We start from the raw sequence: 19,425 nt of genomic DNA on the forward strand, positions 1-19,425 counted from the left end.
TATTAACGAAGCCCGACTATATATCAGCCCAATTGCAAAGATCCACTAATGAAAGAAATGGATCCACGCCTTAATTAAACCCACAATTATAAAATCCAACTCAAAAGCCCAATCAAATTAAGTAATTCCTCCGTCCATATAAAAAGTATTCATCTCTAAATGACACGGATTTTAATAAATTAGTTGAATGTGTTGTGACTTGTGAGTGGACTGTAAGGGTCCCACTTTAATGTAAGTAGAAAACTTATCAAAAATAGACCGGATACATTTTATGAGGACGAAGAAAATGACAAATTGGATACATTTTATGAGGACGAAGGGAGTATATGTTGTTATCATACCTTAATATGTATATGTTTGAAAATTCAGTATGATCGCTGGATCTTTAAAAAATTTATAATAAAACTTCTATAAATTAATAACTTCGGGACCTTTGAATTTTATCTATAAATTAATAATTTATTAATATATCGATAAATTTTAAAGATGTTTACTGTTGTTATAGAATTAAATAAACCAAATGCTAATTAAAAAAATTTAATATACTACACCGACGATGCCCGGTGAAAATCGATCGATCGACAAAGTGAGATATGACAGAACACCACCGACGGTGAGGTCAGTGTCCATATAATTAGTAAAAAATTTACCAACGAATTTTTGCTGTTGTCGGTGATCATTGATGGCCTTCCTGACAAATAGTTCATCGTTTTATCTACTGACGTCGCCGGAGTGGGCCAACGATTTTACTGATGAATACAAATGTATGTAATTGAAAATACATCACTGGTTCAAAAGGATTACCAAAACTCATCATCAAGGGAACCTATCTCATTGATCTTGTTGCTCTATTAATATAACCCCAATATTAAGTAATAAGGTTTTAAGATAATGAGGCATAATTACAAGTAAAGCAACTTAACATTGCAATACAATGAATTTATACAAAAATATAACCTCATTAGCCAACTACTAATCATAATCAACCCAATAGCTAAAATCATTATTGAAACAAAAACTCAACCTTTACTAGAGAACCAAAAGCAGGCAAGCAAACCAAGAAATGCAGCAACTGATGCTCCAACTGATGCCACGTCAATTTCGCATTTAGGGAAAACACTCATCGTGGGAAGAATCAGAAAATGAGTAAAGGTGATGTATTATGAAGCAGATTTTAAAAATAGCGTGTAATTTTAGAATTTGGTAAAACTTTGTGTATTTAGGCACTATTAACCCTTGTATATTAACAATATATGTTTTGTAATTCTATTTTTATTGTCATCTTATTATCTTCTCAGACCACTCCACTAAAGGTAAGGAGCACAAATACTATTAAAATCAAAAGTACTGCAACCACTCCACTAATAAAGGTAAAGAGCACAAATACTATTAAATCAAAAGGACACACTGAAAAGCAACTAAAGCGATAAATATTGATTTCTTAGTTTGAACTTTAACTACTTTTCATTGAATGGGCGAGAATCATTGAATAAAGAAGAAGAAGAAGAAGAAGAAGAAGAAGAAGAAGAAGACAAGGTAGAAACACAATAATGAGTTGGTGCTTTCTCAGAAGCTAAACTACTTTCACTCTTTTCTCATACAACTCTCCAAGTCCTAATTTCTCTGTTCCGGAATAAAAATTCTTTGCAATCTCCATTGAAGAATTTGTGTTCACCACAACGAGTTCCTCATCCTTATTCCTCTCTATATATACTCTCACCAATAGTAAATCAATTTGACCAAAGAAATTCGAGTTTGGAATTGTTGCGATGGCAGAAGCAGTGGTGTCGACTGCTCTAGAAACCCTGCGCGATTTGTTGTTGGAAGAGGCAAAGTTTTTATATGGTGTGGGCGATGAAGTGAAGGAGATCGAGTGGCAGCTCAAAGAGATGAAGTGTCTCCTCAAAGATGCCGATAGAAGACGACATGAAAGCGAAATCATTTTGAATTGGATCTCGGAGATCAAAGATCTTGTGTACAGAGCGGAAGCTGCCATTGAAAGACACGCAGCTTATCAAGTGTTGTCAAGGAGAAGACGAGGTCTCAGACAGCTCGTCCGCAAATGTACTTGTAGTTTGGAAGAATACAAGTCGATCCACCAATTAGGCTCGGAGATTTCACCGATCAAATCCCGACTTGAATGGATAAACAAGGAAATGTTAGAAAGTGGCATAAAGAAGAGCATCATCAACAATACAGATGAAGGGGAAAGCTCGTCCGCCAACAACAGGGCAAGGAAGAGTTTCCCCGAATTCGAGATCGGAGACTGTTTTGTGGGGATGAAGGATGAGCTCCAGCAGCTTCTTCATCTCCTAGTGGAAGACGAAAAGCATCGAGTAATTTCAGTGTGGGGAATGGGGGGATCAGGCAAGACCACCATTGCCAAAAAGCTCTACAACGAGACCAACACCAGCTTTGATCTTTGCGCATGGGTTTGCATTAGTCAGCAATGTCAGAGTTTTCAATCAGTTTGGAATGATGTTCTCATGCAGCTACAGCATCAAAACACCAAGGATGGGCCAAAAATAAGGGAGGATGTTACAAGTTTGAGCGAGTGGGAGTTGAAGGAGCGACTATGCAAGATACAAAGAGAGAAGCGATGCCTCATTGTTTTTGACGATCTTTGGGACACTTCTCATTGGGATGGCTTCAAGCATCCCTTCCTTGTCCAAGATTTGCAGAGCAAAATCTTGATCACCACGCGCGAACGGGAAGTCGCGGAGATTGGATGCCCTGTGAAACTTGAGTTTCTAAAAGAGGAAGATGCTTTGGAACTACTCAAGAAGAAAGCATTTCCCCACACCAACATTCCAGGTTAGTTGGATTTGACTTCTAGTCTACAAATAATATTCTAGATTTACCTGTTGGTTAGTTTCTACTCTTGCATCATCGATTCCAAATCAGATGAGAGGATCTAATTAAGTTATAAAGTTACTATACAATTAAACGTCGTTTGTTTTTTCAATGCAGAGTTTGCATTGGAAGATAAATTTAAGAAAATTGGGAAAGAAATGGTGCAAAATTGTGGGTATTTGCCGTTGGCAATTTCTTTACTCGGTGGGGTCTTGAGAATAAAAAATTCGATGAAGGAGTGGGAGTTAGTAAATGAGGATATCAAAGAATTCATTTATAGAGGTGATAGTGAGATTGATGGAGTGCTAAATTTAAGCTATGAAAGTCTACCCTATTATTTGAAGTCTTGCTTTCTCTATATGGGTATATTTCAAGAGGATGAAGATATAAGTGCTAAAGATCTGTATCAGATGTGGATAGCACAAGGCATGATTTCTATTGGAGACAAGGACAAAAGTTTGATGGAAATTGCAGAGCTCTACTTGGGTGAGTTGGCCTCCAGGTCCATCGTCCAAGTCGAAATTTATGATGGTGTCACACCGGGAAGAAAATATAGGGACTGCAAACTTCATGATGTAGTAAGAGAACTATGTTTGAAATTGGGGAGAAGTGAGGATTTTGGTGTGCAGAGTTTGGAGTATCAAAGTGGGAAAGCTTCCTCGCATAAGAAAATACGGCATTTGGCTATACATTTCAGGAAAGAAGTTCAAGTGGAACCAGACGAGCTTACAGTCACTTGGGGAGAAGATAGTAGCGAACATTTAAGGTCTCTTCAAATGTTCAATCACATAAATTTGGGTGTTGTTGAGTTTCCCCCGCAGGGTATTGTTGATTTTCAGAAATTCAAATTGCTGAGAGATCTAGTTATGGTGGGATTCAAATTTGAAGGAAGAAAGTTATCGAAAGTAATCGCTAGTCTTGTTCACCTTAGACGTTTGTGTTTACAAAGATGTGATTTTGATATGCTACCATCGTCCATAAGGAATTTGGTATATATGGATACCCTTGATTTAAGTCTTTCGAAAAATGTTGAAGTTCCAAATGTTTTTAAGGAGATGGTACGTTTAAAGCACTTGTTTCTTCCCAATTATGATGAGGAAAGTATTGGAAGTTATCGATTGACATTGGACGAGGGAGTGATTGAGTTGGAGACCCTGTGTTATTTGGATAGTAGAGTGCATGATTTAAAATGTGTGAACGGAATGAAGAATCTGCGAACTTTCTCAACAAAAATATACGACAACGAAAGCTTGTCAGCCAACATCGACGCCATTGCTCTCATGGAAAAGTTACTGTTTTGTAGGGTTGAAATCGAAAAGGGTTGCGAGTTAGGAACAAATAAGGGAGTGTTAACGCTGAAGAAGGTAATCACATGTCCCAATCTTCATTCCTTGTGGATTCTTGTTAAGTTAGGGAAGGCGCTGGCAGAGTGCGGGAGTGACTTCATCAGTTCAAAACTTATAACTTTGGTCATGTTAGAATGTGAGATTGAGGATGATCCAATGGGGATACTGGGGAACCTTCCTTGCTTGATATATTTGTATTTATGGACGAAATCATTTGTGGGGGAGGAGATGACGTGTCCATCAAACAGTTTTCCTCGCCTCAAGAATCTTATGCTATGGGGGTTACCAAAGTTGAGGGAGCTAGTGGAGAGTGGAGGCAGGAGCCATGCCCCTTCTCTATGAATTGAAGATCTATGATTGTTCCAGTCTGAAGATGCTTCCAGATGGTTTGAGTGGCATTTCTACTCTTCGGAAACTGGAGATTACTAGAATGCCGGAAATGGTGAAGAGGGTATCGGCATCAGGAGAGGATTTCCACAAAGTCAGCCATGTCCCTTCAATTATCATCCGAGACTATTGATGATGACTAACTAATCCAGTCTCCACCCGGGTAATGCTTCCACCAATCTCATTCTCAATTCCCAATTCCGTTGCTTCAATTGTAGTTTTTCTCTAAAAGATAGGTATCTCGATAAGGTTTTAACTATAAAGCTTGACGCATTCTAAACTTGTATCGTCTTGGTTTTGGTTGCAGGGTACTTTTCTCCCCCCCTTGGAGCTACAGTCTTGTTGTTCCATGTCCCAAGTGTTTCTCTTTAATTATTTGCATTCTTTTCTCTGCAACCTTGTCTCGCTTTAATCACTTTCTTTCAAATAAATGTGTATATTTCTTTTGTACATGGGCGTGGTGGCCATATATATTCCATTCCTTGTATTATTAATCTGGACAATTTATTCTAGACTTGCTTAGTTTCACATGGAGTTATTTTGGTAAGATTCAGCCCATGAGCCTTTGCTTGTAACTTCTGCAGATTTAAGCTTTATTTGTGTTCTTGTATTGTGATTTTTGTTGCTTGGTTGTTTAGAATCCAATAAATTGAAACTATGTTGCTTAATATAACTATACGAATATACTGTACTAAGCAAGCAAAATTAGAAAAATTGGCTTAGGTTGAAGATACTGTTGAATGAAATTAAGTTGCACCAGCTGCTTTAGTTGGCCTCTTTTCCGTTTAATTAAACGTAATTGCGTTTAATTACATGAACTTTTACCAAATTTTTGTTCTACTAATTTAATATTATTTATTATAAAATAAAATAAATATTATATAGGGACTCCTAATTAACTTTTATTGCAAAGTATTCATATATAGAGGTGAAAGTGAGAATGATGGTGTGCTAAATTTAAGCTATGAAAGTCTACCCTATTATTTGAAGTCTTGCTTTCTCTATATGGGTATATTTCAAGAGGATGAAGATATAGATGTTGACGATCTGTATCCGATGTGGATAGCACAAGGCATGATTTCATATGAGAATATTGGAGACAAGGACAAAACTTCATATGAAATCGCGGAGCTCTACTTGGGTGAGTTGGCCTCCACGTCCATCGTCCAAGTCGAAATTTGCGATGGTGTCACACCGGGAAGAAAATACGAGACATGCAAGCTTCATGATGTAGTAAGAGAACTATGTTTGAAATTGGGGAGAAGTGAGGATTTTGGTGTGCAGAGTTTGGAGTATCAAAGTGGGAAACTACGGCAAGCTTCCTCGCATAGGAAACTACCATCTTATGATGTTTAGTTCATATCATAGGCTAAATTAGGTGTATTAATAACATTAATCAACTCTTATTGGCTTAAAGCGCCTTAATTACTCACAACAATTCATTATGCCCAGGGGCGTAGCCAGGGGGGGCTAGGGGGGGCTGAAGCCCCCTCCCAAATTTTGAGTTTTTTTTTTTTTTTTTTTTTTTTAAATATATATAGATATATGTTTATATTATAAAAGAAATTTATTTTACAAAAGTTGATTAGCTTGTTATATTCTTCCATTTATAATTAATTTAAGGATAATTGGGTTATTTAAAACTATATAATCTATAAAAATATTATACATTATTATCACTATTATGCTTGTCTTTTAATAGAAAATGCCTAAAATGGATGGAATGCCCAAAAAAATTTGTTTGTCATTATTACTATGCTTGTATTTTATTATTATTCATTCTAACTTGTAATTTATTGAAAATATATAATTTATGAAAATATTGTTCGTTATTATTGCTATTATGCTTGTCTATTAATAAAAAATGCCTAAAATGTACGAAATGACAAAAAAAAAAGTTTGTAATGTATTGAAATTAATTTGTAATATATTGAAACTATATAGTATATGAAAATGTTGTTCTTTATAATTACTATTATGCTCATCTTTTAATAAAAAATGCTTTAAAAATACAGAATGTCCCAAAAAAATTTGTAATGTATTGAAACTAGTTTGTTATATATTTAAATTATATAATCTATGAAAATGTTGTTCTTTATTATTACTATTATGCTCGTTTTTCAATAAAATAAGGGAGGATGTTACAAGTTTGAGCGAGTGGGAGTTGAAGGAGCGATTATGCAAGATACAAAGAGAGAAGCGATGCCTCATTGTTTTTGACGATCTTTGGGAAACTTCTCATTGGGATGGCTTCAAGCATCGCTTCCTTGTCCAAGATTTGCAGAGCAAAATCTTGATCACCACGCGCGAACGGGAAGTCGCGGAGATTGGATGCCCTGTCAAACTTGGGTTTCTAAAAGAGGACGATGCTTTGGAACTACTCCAGAAGAAAGCATTTCCCCACACAAACATTCCAGGTTAGTTTCTATTCTTGCATCATCGATTCCAAATCAGATGAGAGGATCTGATTAAGTTATAAAGTTACAATTCAATTAATTTTCATTTGTTTTTTCAATGCAGAGTTTGCATTGGAAGAAAATTTTGAGAAAATTGGGAAAGAAATGGTGCAGAAATGTGGATATTTGCCGTTGGCAATTTGTTTACTTGGTGGGGTCTTGAGAAAGAAAAATTCGATGATGGAGTGGGAGTTAGTCAAAGAATTCATATATAGAGATGAAAAGGAGATTGATGGAGTGCTAAATTTAAGCTATGAAAGTCTACCATATTATTTGAAGCCTTGCTTTCTCTATATGGGTATATTTCAAGAGGACCAAACCATATATCCTAAGCAACTATATAGGATGTGGATAGCACAAGGCATGATTTCATACGAGAATATTGGAGACAAAACTTTGAGGGAAATTGCCGAGCTCTACTTGGGTGAGTTGGCCTCCAGGTCCATCGTCCAACTTGAAATTTATTACGACGATGGTGTCACACCTAGAATGAAATATAGGAGCTGCAAACTTCATGATGTAGTAAGAGAACTATGTTTGAAATTGGGGAGAAGTGAGGATTTTGGTGCGCAAAGTTTGGAGTATCAAAGTGGGAAAGCTTCCTCGCATAGGAAAATACGGCATTTGGCTATATATTTCAGGAAGGAAGTTCAAGTGGAACCTGACGAGCTTACACTCACTTGGGGAGAAGATAGTACTGAACATTTAAGGTCTCTACAAATGTTCAGTCAGATAAATTCGGGTTTTGTTGAGTTTCCCCCGCAAGGTATTGTTGATTTTCATAAATTCAAATTGCTGAGAGATCTAGGTATGGTGGGATTCAAATTTGAAGGAAGAAAGTTATCGAAAGGAATCACTAGTCTTGTTCATCTTAGACGTTTGTGTTTAGAAAGATGTGAATTTGATACGCTACCGTCGTCCATAAGGAATTTGGTATACATGGATACCCTTGATTTACATGGTTCGAGGAATATCGAAGTTCCAAATGTTTTTGAGGAGATGGTACGTTTAAAGCACTTGTTTCTTCCCAATTATGATGAAGAAAAAATTGGAAGTTATCGATTGACATTGGACGAGGGAGTGATTGAGTTGGAGACCCTGTGGAATTTGGATAGTAGAGTGCATGATTTAAAATGTATGAACAGAATGAAGAATCTGCGAAGTTTCAGAACAGAAATACACGACAATGAAAGCTTGTCAGCCAACATCGACGCCATTGCTCTCATGGAAAAGTTACTGTATTGTTTGGTTGAAATCAAAAAGGGTTGCGAGTTAGGAACAAATAAGGGAGTGTTAACGCTGAAGAAGGTAATCACATGTCCCAATCTTGATTCCTTGGGGATTGAAGTTAAGTTAGGGAAGGCGCTGGGAGAGTACGGGAGTGACTTCATCAGTTCAAAACTTATAAGTTTGGTCCTTATAGAATGTGAGATTGAGGATGATCCAATGGGGATACTGGGGAAGCTTCCTTGCTTGATATATTTGTATTTATGGACGAAATCATTTGTGGGGGAGGAGATGACGTGTCCATCAAACAGTTTTCCTCGCCTCAAGAAGCTTAGTTTATATCTATTACCAAAGATCTATCATTGTTCCAGTCTGAAGATGCTTCCAGATGGTTTGAGTGGCATTTGTACTCTTCGGAAACTGAAGATTTCTAAAATGCCGGAAATGGGGAAGAGGGTATCGGCATCAGGAGAGGATTTCCACAAAGTCAGCCATGTCCCTTCAATTATCATCAAAAACTATTGATGATGACTAACTAATCTAGTCTCCACCCGGGTAATGCTTGCACCAATCTCATTCTCAATTCCCAATTCTGTTGCTTCAATTGTAGTTTTTCTCTAAAAGATAGGTATCTCGATAAGGTTTTAACTATAAAGCTCGACGCATTCTAAACTTGTATCGTCTTGGTTTTTGTTGCAGGGTACTGTTCTCCCCCCCTTCGAGCTGCATTCTTGTTGTTCCATGTCCCAAGTGTTTCTCTTTAATTATTTGCGTTCTTTTCTCTGCAACCTTGTCTCGCTTTAATCACTTTTCTTTCAAATAAATGTGTATTTCTTTTGTACATGGGCGTGGTGGCCATATATATTCCATTCCTTGTATTATTAATATGGACAATATGGAGTTATTTTGGTAAGATTCGGCCCATGAGCCTTTGCTTGTAATTTCTGCAGATTTAAGCTTTATTTATGTTCTTGTATTGTGATTTTTGTTGCTTGGTTGTTTAGAATCCAATAAATTGAAACTGTGTTGCTTAATATAATTATTCGAATATACTGTACAAATACATGAGTGTACTCATCTGGAGATGCTTCCAGATGGATTGAGCGGCATGTCTACTCTTCGGAAACTGAAAATCTATGGAATGGCGGAATTGGGAAAGAGGGTATCAGCATCGGGAGAGGATTTCCACAAAGTCAGCCATGTCCCTTCAATTATCATTCTTCACTAATGACTAGTCTAGTCTCCACCCGGGTAATGCTTGCACCAATCTCATTCTCAATTCCCAATTCTTTAATAAAGCTCGATAAGGTTTTAATAAAGCTCGACCCATTCTAAAGCTTGTATCGTCTTTCTCTTGGTTGCAGGGTACTTTTCTCCCCCCCTTCGAGCTACAGTCTTGTTTTGTTTCTCTTTAATTATTTGCACTCTTTTCTCTGCAACCTTGTTTCACTTGAATCACTTATTCTGAAATAAATGTGTATATACTTCTTTTGTACGCAGCTCCAAGCCTAACATCAGAGTGGTGCCCATATTTCATTCCTTGTGTTATTAATTAATCTGTTTGATTTTGATGATTCTGCACAATATTGCTTAGTTCCATATGTAGCTGTTTTGGTGAGATTCGACTCTGAAGATTTAAGCTATATAATTCTGTTCTTGAATTGTGATTTTTGTTGATTGGTTGTTGATGGTTTAATTTACCATTGATTAAGCAAGAAAAATTGGGTTATATATGTTGAAGATTTTGTTGAAGGATTTGAAGCTGCTTTAGTTGGACTCTTTTCCGGTCAACATAAATTAATGGTTTGTATTCATGTTTAATTAAGATTTTGTTGAAGGATTTTGTTGAAAAATTGGGTTATATATGTTTAATTTACCATTGTTGAAGAAAAATTGTATTCAAATTCCTGTTGTGTTTGAATTCAATTAATGGTTTGTAATTAATGTTTCAAATTTTCAACTCAATCTATTATTAATTTTAGACAGGAAAAAAAACAAGGGAAATGATCACTTGAAGAGAGAGGGGTCTATTGGTTTGAGATTCTATTGGATTTTTTTGGACTTTAAAAAGTTGATAGATTTTTGTGGATTTAGGAAATTCATAGACTCTATGCAGAGTTTGACTGACTTTTTTTTATTGATTTTCATGAATTTTCATCGACTTGATAGAAATTAGGAAAGCAGCAACCCAGCACCGGCTGGAGCCCAACTACCGTGCAATTTACAATCACAACATGCTTGAAGAAAGTATTATAACAAAGAACTATAATATGAAATAAAATATTATCCATTTATTTGTCAACAATAAGAACATGGATACAGATTTAAAACAAACACTCTTTTAAATGAAGAGGCACATATTTCCGAATTCTTTTAATGATTTTGTTATTTTTAAGAAAATCATGTTATTACTATCTAATTTCAAATTTTACTGGATACATAACTCTCCTGTTGTATATATTTTCTAGAAATATTTTTTTTTTCACTAAATTTTCTCACATAAATATTCCATTTTATGCATTAATTTTCTACTATTATGAGTTTAATTACATAATAAAAAATATTCCAAAAAAATCATCCCGACAGATTTCTACTTGCAAATCCTCAAAGCTAATGCATGAAATTTAACCAAATTAAATAGAGAGACAGAAACTTGGCAACATATATACATCTGCAATCTTCCATTTCTTCTTCTCTTTCATGCTTTCATTAATGCAAAAACATGTGGTTCCATCACATACAATTGAAGTTACCGGAAAAAAGAAATGGACTTTCAGGATAGTCTAAAGGAATAACCTTACAAGCAGCAGGGTACAACACCCCAAAAAAATCCTACAGACTCCACAACCAATACACCCCCTAAGTGTTTGTCAAGACTGTTAATAAAAAGAAACATAAAATTCTTAATAATGCCAATTCAGCATATACCTTCACCATTATTTGAGCAATGGAATGAGAGAGTTAAGGTCCAAAAGATTAACGAAAATGCCCCAAATATTGTATTAGTACTCGATGTTTATACGACACATCCCAGAAAATATACTTCTGTAAACATAGTACTAAAGGTGCGTTATTGATGGAATATGAGAGAGAAAATATATTTTCATCCATTTTCTACCATTTTCAAATGTTTAGTATGGTGAAAAATTTTCTCCGGCTATGGTGGAATATTTTTTCGGGCTGCTTCTTTTCACTCCTTTATACTTTAATGTTGGATTATATTATCCTATAGTAAGGGTGTGAAAATATTTTTTAACATTTTTTTATCTTTTCATCTCTAGTAAATATATAATAAAAATAGAAGAAATATTTTCTCATCTTTTACAACCAAAATAAACGTACCCTAAGTAAAATAGGTGCTACAGAATTAGTCATACTTTCATTTATCAGCCCAATTGCAAAGATGAGTCCAGCCCAATTTCATTATCTCTCTTCCACTCCCTCTAAAATGGACCCATTCCTTTTCCTTTTTTTTTTTTTTTTGATGATCTTACAATATTAAATAAAGAAAAACAGGTCGCACCACAGGGGACTCGAACCCAAGACCTTTGGCCTTGGGCATATAACCCCTTACCGCTTGGCCAACACACGCACACCATGGACCCATTCCTTAATTAAGAGATCCAACAAACATAAATTCGGCCCACAAATTACCAGGGTTAACACCCCTTCAATTTCATGTTACATAATCAAACTCAAAAGCCCCAATCTGATTAACTTAGCTTATGCAAATTTAATCCATTAAAAAAAAATCACATAATATGATGATATCGAGAAATTAAATATAGTCGAGGAAGACGATGTCTAGAATATTGATGATCCATTTTTTTTTTTTGATGAAATTACATTATAAATAATACAAACCACACACACACACCCCACCTAGTGGTTATTGTGGCCGAGAGTACTCGAACCTGTGACCTCTTGGACAACAGACAACCACCCCAACCACTAGGCCATCCCAAGGGGACTTGATGATCCATTTTAATATCAAGTGACTTGTGTGTTATTGAGAGATGTAGTTTAATCCCCAAATATTCATCCCTAAGCTAAAAGGCCAAACAATAAACATACCTCATCAAAGTTATAATATCTAGAGTTCATTACTAATGTTTGGTCTTGGTGTTACACCGTTGATATGTGCTCAATATCAACGGTGTTAAAGAGCAAACTTTTTCTTTTTCACTTAAGGCCCTCGAAATATCATGACTGCCCCTAATAAAGAGGCACACCCCTCCTGTTCGGTTCAGGTCAATTACACCCCTAGCTATTTGTTGAAACATGATGAAAAAAATAAAAGGTAAGATAAGAAATTTAGAAAAATTTATATTGGTGGGGTACCATTACCACGACCACAACTCTATAGTAACCTTATCTTTTTTCTATATACAATATTCCCACCAGTAGTGTTCTCCAATCAATTAGACCAAACTCTTAAAGCTTCGAATTGCTGCAATGGCAGAAGAAAGTTACCGAAAGGAATCACTAATCTTGTTCACCTGAGAAGTTTGCGTTTACATCAATGTGAATTTTATAAGCTACCATCGTCCATAAGGAATTTGGTATACATGGATACCCTAAATTTATTTGGTTCGGAGAATGTTGAAGTTCCAAATGTTTTCAAGGAGATGCTACATTTAAAACACTTGGCTCTTCCCATGTATAAGGAAAATATTGGAAGTTATCGATTAACATTGGACGAGGGAGTGGTTGAGTTGGAGACCCTATGGCAGTTGGATAGTAGAGTGCATGAATTAAAATATATGAACAGAATGAAGAATCTACGAAGATTCTGCACAAGTATACACGACAACGAAAGCTTGTTAGCCATCATCGACGCCATATCTATCATGGACATGTTATTGTATTGTATGGTTGAAATCAAAGAGGGCTGCGAGTTAGCAACAAATGAGGGAGTGTTGAAGAAGGCATTCACTTGTTCCAATCTTCATTTGATGTCGATTGAAGTTAAGTTAGGGAAGGCGCTCGCAAAGTGTGGGCGTGACTTCATAAGCTCAAACCTTAAGAAATTGTTACTGCAAGAATGTGAGATTGAGGATGATCCAATGGGGATACTGGGGAAACTTCCTTGCTTGAGAGAGTTGTCTTTAGGGAGAAAATCAATTGTCGGGGAGGAGATGACGTGTCCATCAAACAGTTTTCCACGCCTCAACTTACTAACTATGTCAAAGTTATTAAAGTTGAGGAAGTGGAGAGTGGAGGCAGGAGCCATGCCCCTTCTCTCTCAATTACAGATAGAAGGGTGTTCTAGTCTAGAGATGGTTCCAGATGGCTTGAGTGGCATTTCTATTCTTCGAAAACTGGAGATCTATGGAATGGCGGAATTGGGGAAGAGGGTATCGGCATTAGGAGAGGATTTCCACAAAGTCCGCCACGTCCCTTCAATTATCATCTTTTAACTATGTCTCCACCTAGGTAAGGTATATATCTCATTTATCACATTATCAAAAGTATTTGGTATAAGAAGATCATAAATAACTTATAACATGTAAAATAACTTCTACGCTCCCAAAAAAAATGCTCATAACCCCATCTTATAATTAACTATTAATTAAGTTATAAACATAACTCTACTAAGTTTTGTTGTTTCCAGTATATATATTTCTCATTTTATTTCTTTCAATTCTCTCTCTCACTCTCTCTCTCTCTCTCACTCTCTCTCTCTCTCTTTCTAACTATGATTATCTTCCGTGTATCATAATTCTCTGTTATAATCATAATTATTCAAACACGTTAACAACTTATAAGCTCTCGTTATATTTTAAATTATTAAAGTTTATAATATATGCATTCTTAAACTCATTATGTTTTTATATTCATTCAGTAATAGCTTTTTTATTATTGTTGATTTACAGGTTGAGCATTGGTTTTCCAGAGGGTATGTTCCTTCGAATCTCAATTCTCATTCTTAATTTACAGGTATGTTTGCACCAATCTCATTCTCAATTCCCAATTTTGTTGCTTCAATTGTAGTCTTTCGCTTTTATCACGTTTTTTTAAAAATAAATGTGTTTATTTCTTTTGTACTTGGCTCCAAGCCTGACATGGCCATATTCCATTCCTCGGAAGATTCTGGACAATTTATTGTAGACTTGGTTAGTTCCATATGGAGTTATTTTGGTAAGATTCAGCCCATGATTTCTAGAGATTTAAGCTTTATTTCTGTTTTTGATGAATTGTGAATTTTGTTGCTTGGTTGTTGTGGTAAAATTGTGTCTGTTTCGTAAAGTTATGATTGGGCGTATATTATACGCATATTTTGAGTGTTTTTGGTGGATTTTAAATGCCTAGTTCCTTCTTATTATTATCTTTTGGAGTTAATTGAGGAAATAATGAATCTTTTTGATGGTTTTTAATAGGGTTTGGAGAAAATGCTTAGTTTTGGAAGAGTTTGGAAGTAAAGATTTCGTGAAGACAAAAGTTGTTGCATGAGATTCTGGACGGTGTGCCTATACCGTCTGGTATGTCCGAAACTGAATTAACGTGAAGAGAGATTGGAGGCTGCTATCTACTTAGATTTTTGTTTTAGTGGGCTGAGTGTTTGACTTTTTTTTAGTGGGCTCGAGTTTCTCTCTTTTGGCGCCATTCTTTTTAGTATATACTCCCTCCGTCCACGAAAGAACTTCCTATTTTTCTATTTCGGGACGTCCACGAAAGAACTTCCTACTTTTTCCTATTTTGGGACAATACCCCACCAAAGACAATTCCCACCACTCAAATAACATTAATTAAAACAACACAATAAATTATTAATACTTTTTCACAATTCACAATACACTTTACAACCTTTTCTCCACTCTCAATACACTATACAACATTTTATTAAAACCCGTGTCACTCCCTCCTAGGAAGTTCTTTCATGGACGGAGGGAGTATATGATAGGAAACTAATGCCAATCCAGACGCCACAATTCTGGAGAACAGGAGCTTTGGACGTGAACTTCAAGCCATTAATTCAAGTTTTATTTCTTCTTCTTCATCATTATTTTTCTTTTATTTCTTTATTTAATTTTTATTTATGAGTTTTAGCTAATTTCTTTTATTCCAGCAACGATTAGGGAAGCACTAGTAAGATTATTCTGTGAGATCTAATTTGTTCTTATACTTTATTTTATGCTTGTATCTGTGATTCTCCGTGTTTATCGTCATTAATTGTTTTAATCCATTAGATAGTGCGCAATATTTAGTGGGTTAGAATTAATTAGTGGTAAATTGACACATCAGGGTCAAGGGAAAAGCAGTCTTAATTCAATAATCCTGCGTCAAAGTTTATTGGTTTTGAATCGTGTTTCTCTATTTAGTTACAAGGGATTTGGAGTGATCCCCCTGATCGTTTTTCAGTTTTCTGGTGCGCTAGAGTCTGGGCTCGCGGGAACGGGCTTCGTTAGTGGTTACACAGTTGGATTGACACGTGTTCGGTCTGACCGATTTCCCACACGTTTGATTGCTTGTGTGGCGGATGTTGGTTTTAAAAGATATCCAACAACTATAAATGCAGCGCACAAATTATCAGGCTTAACAGCACTTCAATTTTCATGTTATAAAATTGAACTCAAAAGCCCAACTTTGTTTTTATAAATTCACAAAACGAGCATCTTGCTCGTTGGTGTTGAAGAAATAATTGCTGGAGCTTTCACTATAAGTGACATTAATTTACTCACAACAATTCATTATGCCAGCTAATGATGAATCACCTTATCATTTTTTATACCATATTATTGAGTTTTGGTCGTCAGAGTGGTTGAGAAATGGCTGAAGAGTTGCTGTCGTGACATCAAATAAGTATTTTTATTGCCTATTCTTTATTGAATGAAGAAGAAAACAAGGTAGAATCCAAAACAAGTGGAATTAATTAAGATAATGTGCTTTCTCATAAGCTAAACTACTTTCACACTTTTCCCACCAACGAAAGTCAAACCTCTCCCTTCTTCCTCACACAACTCTCCAAGAACTAATTTCTCTGTTCCAGAAAATCCAAATTCTTCGCAATCTCCATTGAAGAATTTGTATTCACAACAACGAGTTCCATATCCTTATTCCTCTCTATATACTCACACCAATACTAAATCAGTTTGACCAAAGAAATTCGAGTTTGGAATTGTTGCGATGGCAGAAGCTGTTGTGTCGACTGCTCTGGAAACCTTGCGCGATTTGTTGGTGGAAGAAGCAAGGTTTTTATATGGTGTGGGCGATGAAGTGAAGGAGCTCGAGATCCAGCTCAAAGAGATGAAGTGTCTGCTTAAAGATGCCGATAGAAGACGACATGAAAGCGAAACTATTTTGAATTGGATCTCAGAGATCAAAGATCTTGTGTACAGAGCGGAAGCTGCCATTGAAAGACACGCAGCTCATCAAGTGACTTCAAGGAGAAGACGAGGCCTCAGACAGCTCGTCCGCAAATGTAGTTGTAGTTTAGAAGAATACAAGTCGATCCACCAATTAGGCTCGGAGATTTCACCGATCAAATCCCGACTTGAAAGGATAAACAAGGAAATGTTAGAAAGTGGCATAAAGAAGAGCATCATCAACAATACAGATGAAGGGGAAAGCTCGTCCGCCAACAACAGAGCAAGGAAGAGCTTCCCCGAATTCGAGATCGGAGACTGTTTTGTGGGGATGAAGGGCGAGCTCAAGCAGCTTCTTCATCTCCTAGTGGAAGACGAAAAGCATCGAATAATTTCAGTGTGGGGAATGGGGGGATCAGGCAAGACCACCATTGCCAAAAAGCTCTACAACGAGAACAGCACCAGCTTTGATCTTTCCGCATGGGTTTGCATTAGTCAGCAATGTCAGAGTTTTCAATCAGTTTGGAATGATGTTCTCATGCAGCTACAGCATCAAAACACGAAGGATGGGCCAAAAATAAGGGAGGATGTTACAAGTTTGAGCGAGTGGGAGCTGAAGGAGCGACTATGCAAGATACAAAAAGAGAAGCAATGCCTCATTGTTTTTGACGATCTTTGGGAAACTTCTCATTGGGATGGCTTCAAGCATCCCTTCCTTGTCCAAGATTTGCAGAGCAAAATCTTGATCACCACGCGCAAACAGGAAGTCGCGGAGATTGGATGCCCTGTCAAACTTGGGCTTCTAGAAGAGGAAGATGCTTTGGAACTACTCAAGAAGAAAGCATTTCCCCACACCAACATTCCAGGTTAGTTGGATTTGACTTCTAGTCTACAAATAATATTCTAGATTTACCTGCTTGTAGTTTCTTTTTTGCATCATCGGTTCCAAATTAGATGAGAGGATCTGATTAAGTTATAAAGATACTATTCAAGTAATTGTCATTTGTTTTTCAATGCAGAGTTTGCATTGGAAGAAAATGTTGAGAAAATTGGGAAAGAAATGGTGAAGAAATGTGGGTATTTGCCGTTGGCAATTTGTTTACTCGGTGGGGTCTTGAGAAAGACAAATTCGATGATGGAGTGGAAGTTAGTCAAAGAATTCATATATAGAGATGAAAAGGAGATTGATGGAGTGCTAAATTTAAGCTATGAAAGTCTACCCTATTATTTGAAGTCATGCTTTCTCTATATGGGTATATTTCAAGAGGATGAAGATATATATGTTCACAATCTATATATGATGTGGATAGCACAAGGCATGATTTCTATTGGAGACAAGGACAAAACTTTGATAGAAATTGCAGAGCTCTACTTGGGTGAGTTGGCCTCCAGGTCCATCGTCCAAGTCAAAATTTACGATGGTGTCACACCTGGAAGAAGATATTCGAGCTGCAAACTTCATGATGTAGTAAGAGAACTGTGTTTGAAATTGGGGAGAAGTGAGGATTTTGGTGTGCAGAGTTTGGAGTATCAAAGTGGGAAAGCTTCCTCGCATAGGAAAATACGGCATTTGGCTATACATTTCAGGAAAGAAGTTCAAGTGGAACCTGACGAGCTTACACTCACTTGGGGAGAAGATGGTAGCGAACATTTAAGGTCCCTTCAAATGTTCAGTCACATAAATTCGGGTGTTGTTGAGTTTCCCCCGCAAGGTATTGTTGATTTTCAGAAATTCAAATTGCTGAGAGATCTATCTATGGTGGGATTCAAATTTGAAGGAAGAAAGTTATCGAAAGGAATCACTAGTCTTGTTCACCTTAGACGTTTGTGTTTAGAAAGATGTGATTTTGATAAGCTACCATCGTCCATAAGGAATTTGGTATACATGGATACCCTTGATTTAACTTATTCGATGAATGTTGGAGTTCCAAATGTTTTTAAGAAGATGGTACGTTTAAAGCACTTGGTTCTTCCCAATTATGATGAGGAAAAAATTGGAAGTTATCGATTGACATTGGACGAGGGAGTGATTGAGTTGGAGATCCTGTTGAATTTGGATAGTAGAGTGCACGATTTAAAATGTATGAACAAAATGAAGAATCTGCGAACTTTCTCAACAAAAATATACGACAACGAAAGCTTGTCAGCCAACATCGACGCCATTGCTCTCATGGAAAAGTTACTGCATTGTTTGGTTGAAATCAATAAGGGTTGCGAGTTAGGAACAAATAAGGGAGTGTTAACGCTGAAGAAGGTAATCACATGTCCCAATCTTCATTCCTTGCGGATTCAAGTTAAGTTAGGGAAGGCGCTGGCAGAGTGCGGGAGTGACTTCATCAGTTCAAAACTTATAACTTTGTTCCTGTCAGAATGTGAGATTGAGGATGATCCAATGGGGATACTGGGGAAGCTTCCTTGCTTGATACATTTGTATTTATGGAGGAAATCATTTGTGGGGGAGGAGATGACGTGTCCATCAAACAGTTTTCCTCGCCTCAAGTTGCTTGTGCTATCTCAATTACCAAAGTTGAGGGAGTGGAGAGTGGAGGCAGGAGCCATGCCCCTTCTCTATGAATTGAAGATCTATCATTGTTCCAGTCTGAAGATGCTTCCAGATGGTTTGAGTGGCATTTCTACTCTTCGGAAACTGGAGATTGCTGGAATGGCGGAGATGGGGAAGAGGGTATCGGCATCAGGAGAGGATTTCCACAAAGTCACCCATGTCCCTTCAATTATCATCCTTCACTAATGACTAGTCTAGTCTCCACCCGGGTAAGGCTTGCACCAATCTCATTCTCAATTCGCAATTCTTTAATAAAGCTCGATAAGGTTTTAATAAAGCTCGACCCA

The 19,425-nt window shown here is 36.6% G+C and overlaps 4 protein-coding genes across 6 annotated transcripts in view; all 4 read left to right on the top strand.

Moving 5' to 3' along the window:
* Positions 1 to 9,112, top strand: part of LOC130999704 (probable disease resistance protein At1g58602) — a 40,127-nt gene extending 31,015 nt beyond the window's left edge. The window contains exon 3 of the mRNA XM_057925323.1: positions 8,969 to 9,112. The gene's annotated coding sequence lies outside the window, so the exon portion shown is untranslated. The remainder of the gene's footprint in view (positions 1 to 8,968) is intronic.
* Positions 1,234 to 19,425, top strand: part of LOC130999700 (probable disease resistance protein At1g58602) — a 46,311-nt gene continuing 28,119 nt past the window's right edge. Inside the window, exons 1-3 of one of the 2 annotated variants that reach the window (XR_009093568.1) lie at positions 1,234 to 2,814; positions 2,971 to 4,749; positions 4,894 to 5,192. Coding sequence is in view for 1 of the 2 variants with exons in the window: in XM_057925318.1 (XP_057781301.1) it covers positions 1,770 to 1,834 (65 nt within the window). In the remaining variant the exon portion in view is untranslated. Of the gene's footprint in view, positions 2,815 to 2,970; positions 4,750 to 4,893; positions 5,193 to 19,425 lie in introns of those variants that run through there. The other variant, XM_057925318.1, reaches the window with a different exon arrangement.
* The window catches only part of LOC130999714 (6,7,8-trihydroxycoumarin synthase-like), a 57,504-nt gene continuing 46,725 nt past the window's right edge, over positions 8,647 to 19,425 (top strand). Inside the window, exons 1-2 of the mRNA XM_057925337.1 lie at positions 8,647 to 8,824; positions 9,364 to 9,520. The gene's annotated coding sequence lies outside the window, so the exon portion shown is untranslated. The remainder of the gene's footprint in view (positions 8,825 to 9,363; positions 9,521 to 19,425) is intronic.
* The window catches only part of LOC130999707 (probable disease resistance protein At1g58602), a 43,789-nt gene continuing 40,501 nt past the window's right edge, over positions 16,138 to 19,425 (top strand). For both annotated transcript variants that reach the window (XM_057925330.1, XM_057925329.1), the window contains exons 1-2: positions 16,138 to 17,441; positions 17,595 to 19,347. In XM_057925330.1, the coding sequence (XP_057781313.1) occupies positions 16,397 to 17,441; positions 17,595 to 19,324 (2,775 nt within the window). In that variant the 5' untranslated portion in view covers positions 16,138 to 16,396 and the 3' untranslated portion in view covers positions 19,325 to 19,347. The remainder of the gene's footprint in view (positions 17,442 to 17,594; positions 19,348 to 19,425) is intronic.

This window comes from Salvia miltiorrhiza, chromosome 8 (assembly GCF_028751815.1).
Source record: "Salvia miltiorrhiza cultivar Shanhuang (shh) chromosome 8, IMPLAD_Smil_shh, whole genome shotgun sequence".
NCBI classification, from domain to species: Eukaryota; Viridiplantae; Streptophyta; class Magnoliopsida; order Lamiales; family Lamiaceae; genus Salvia; species Salvia miltiorrhiza.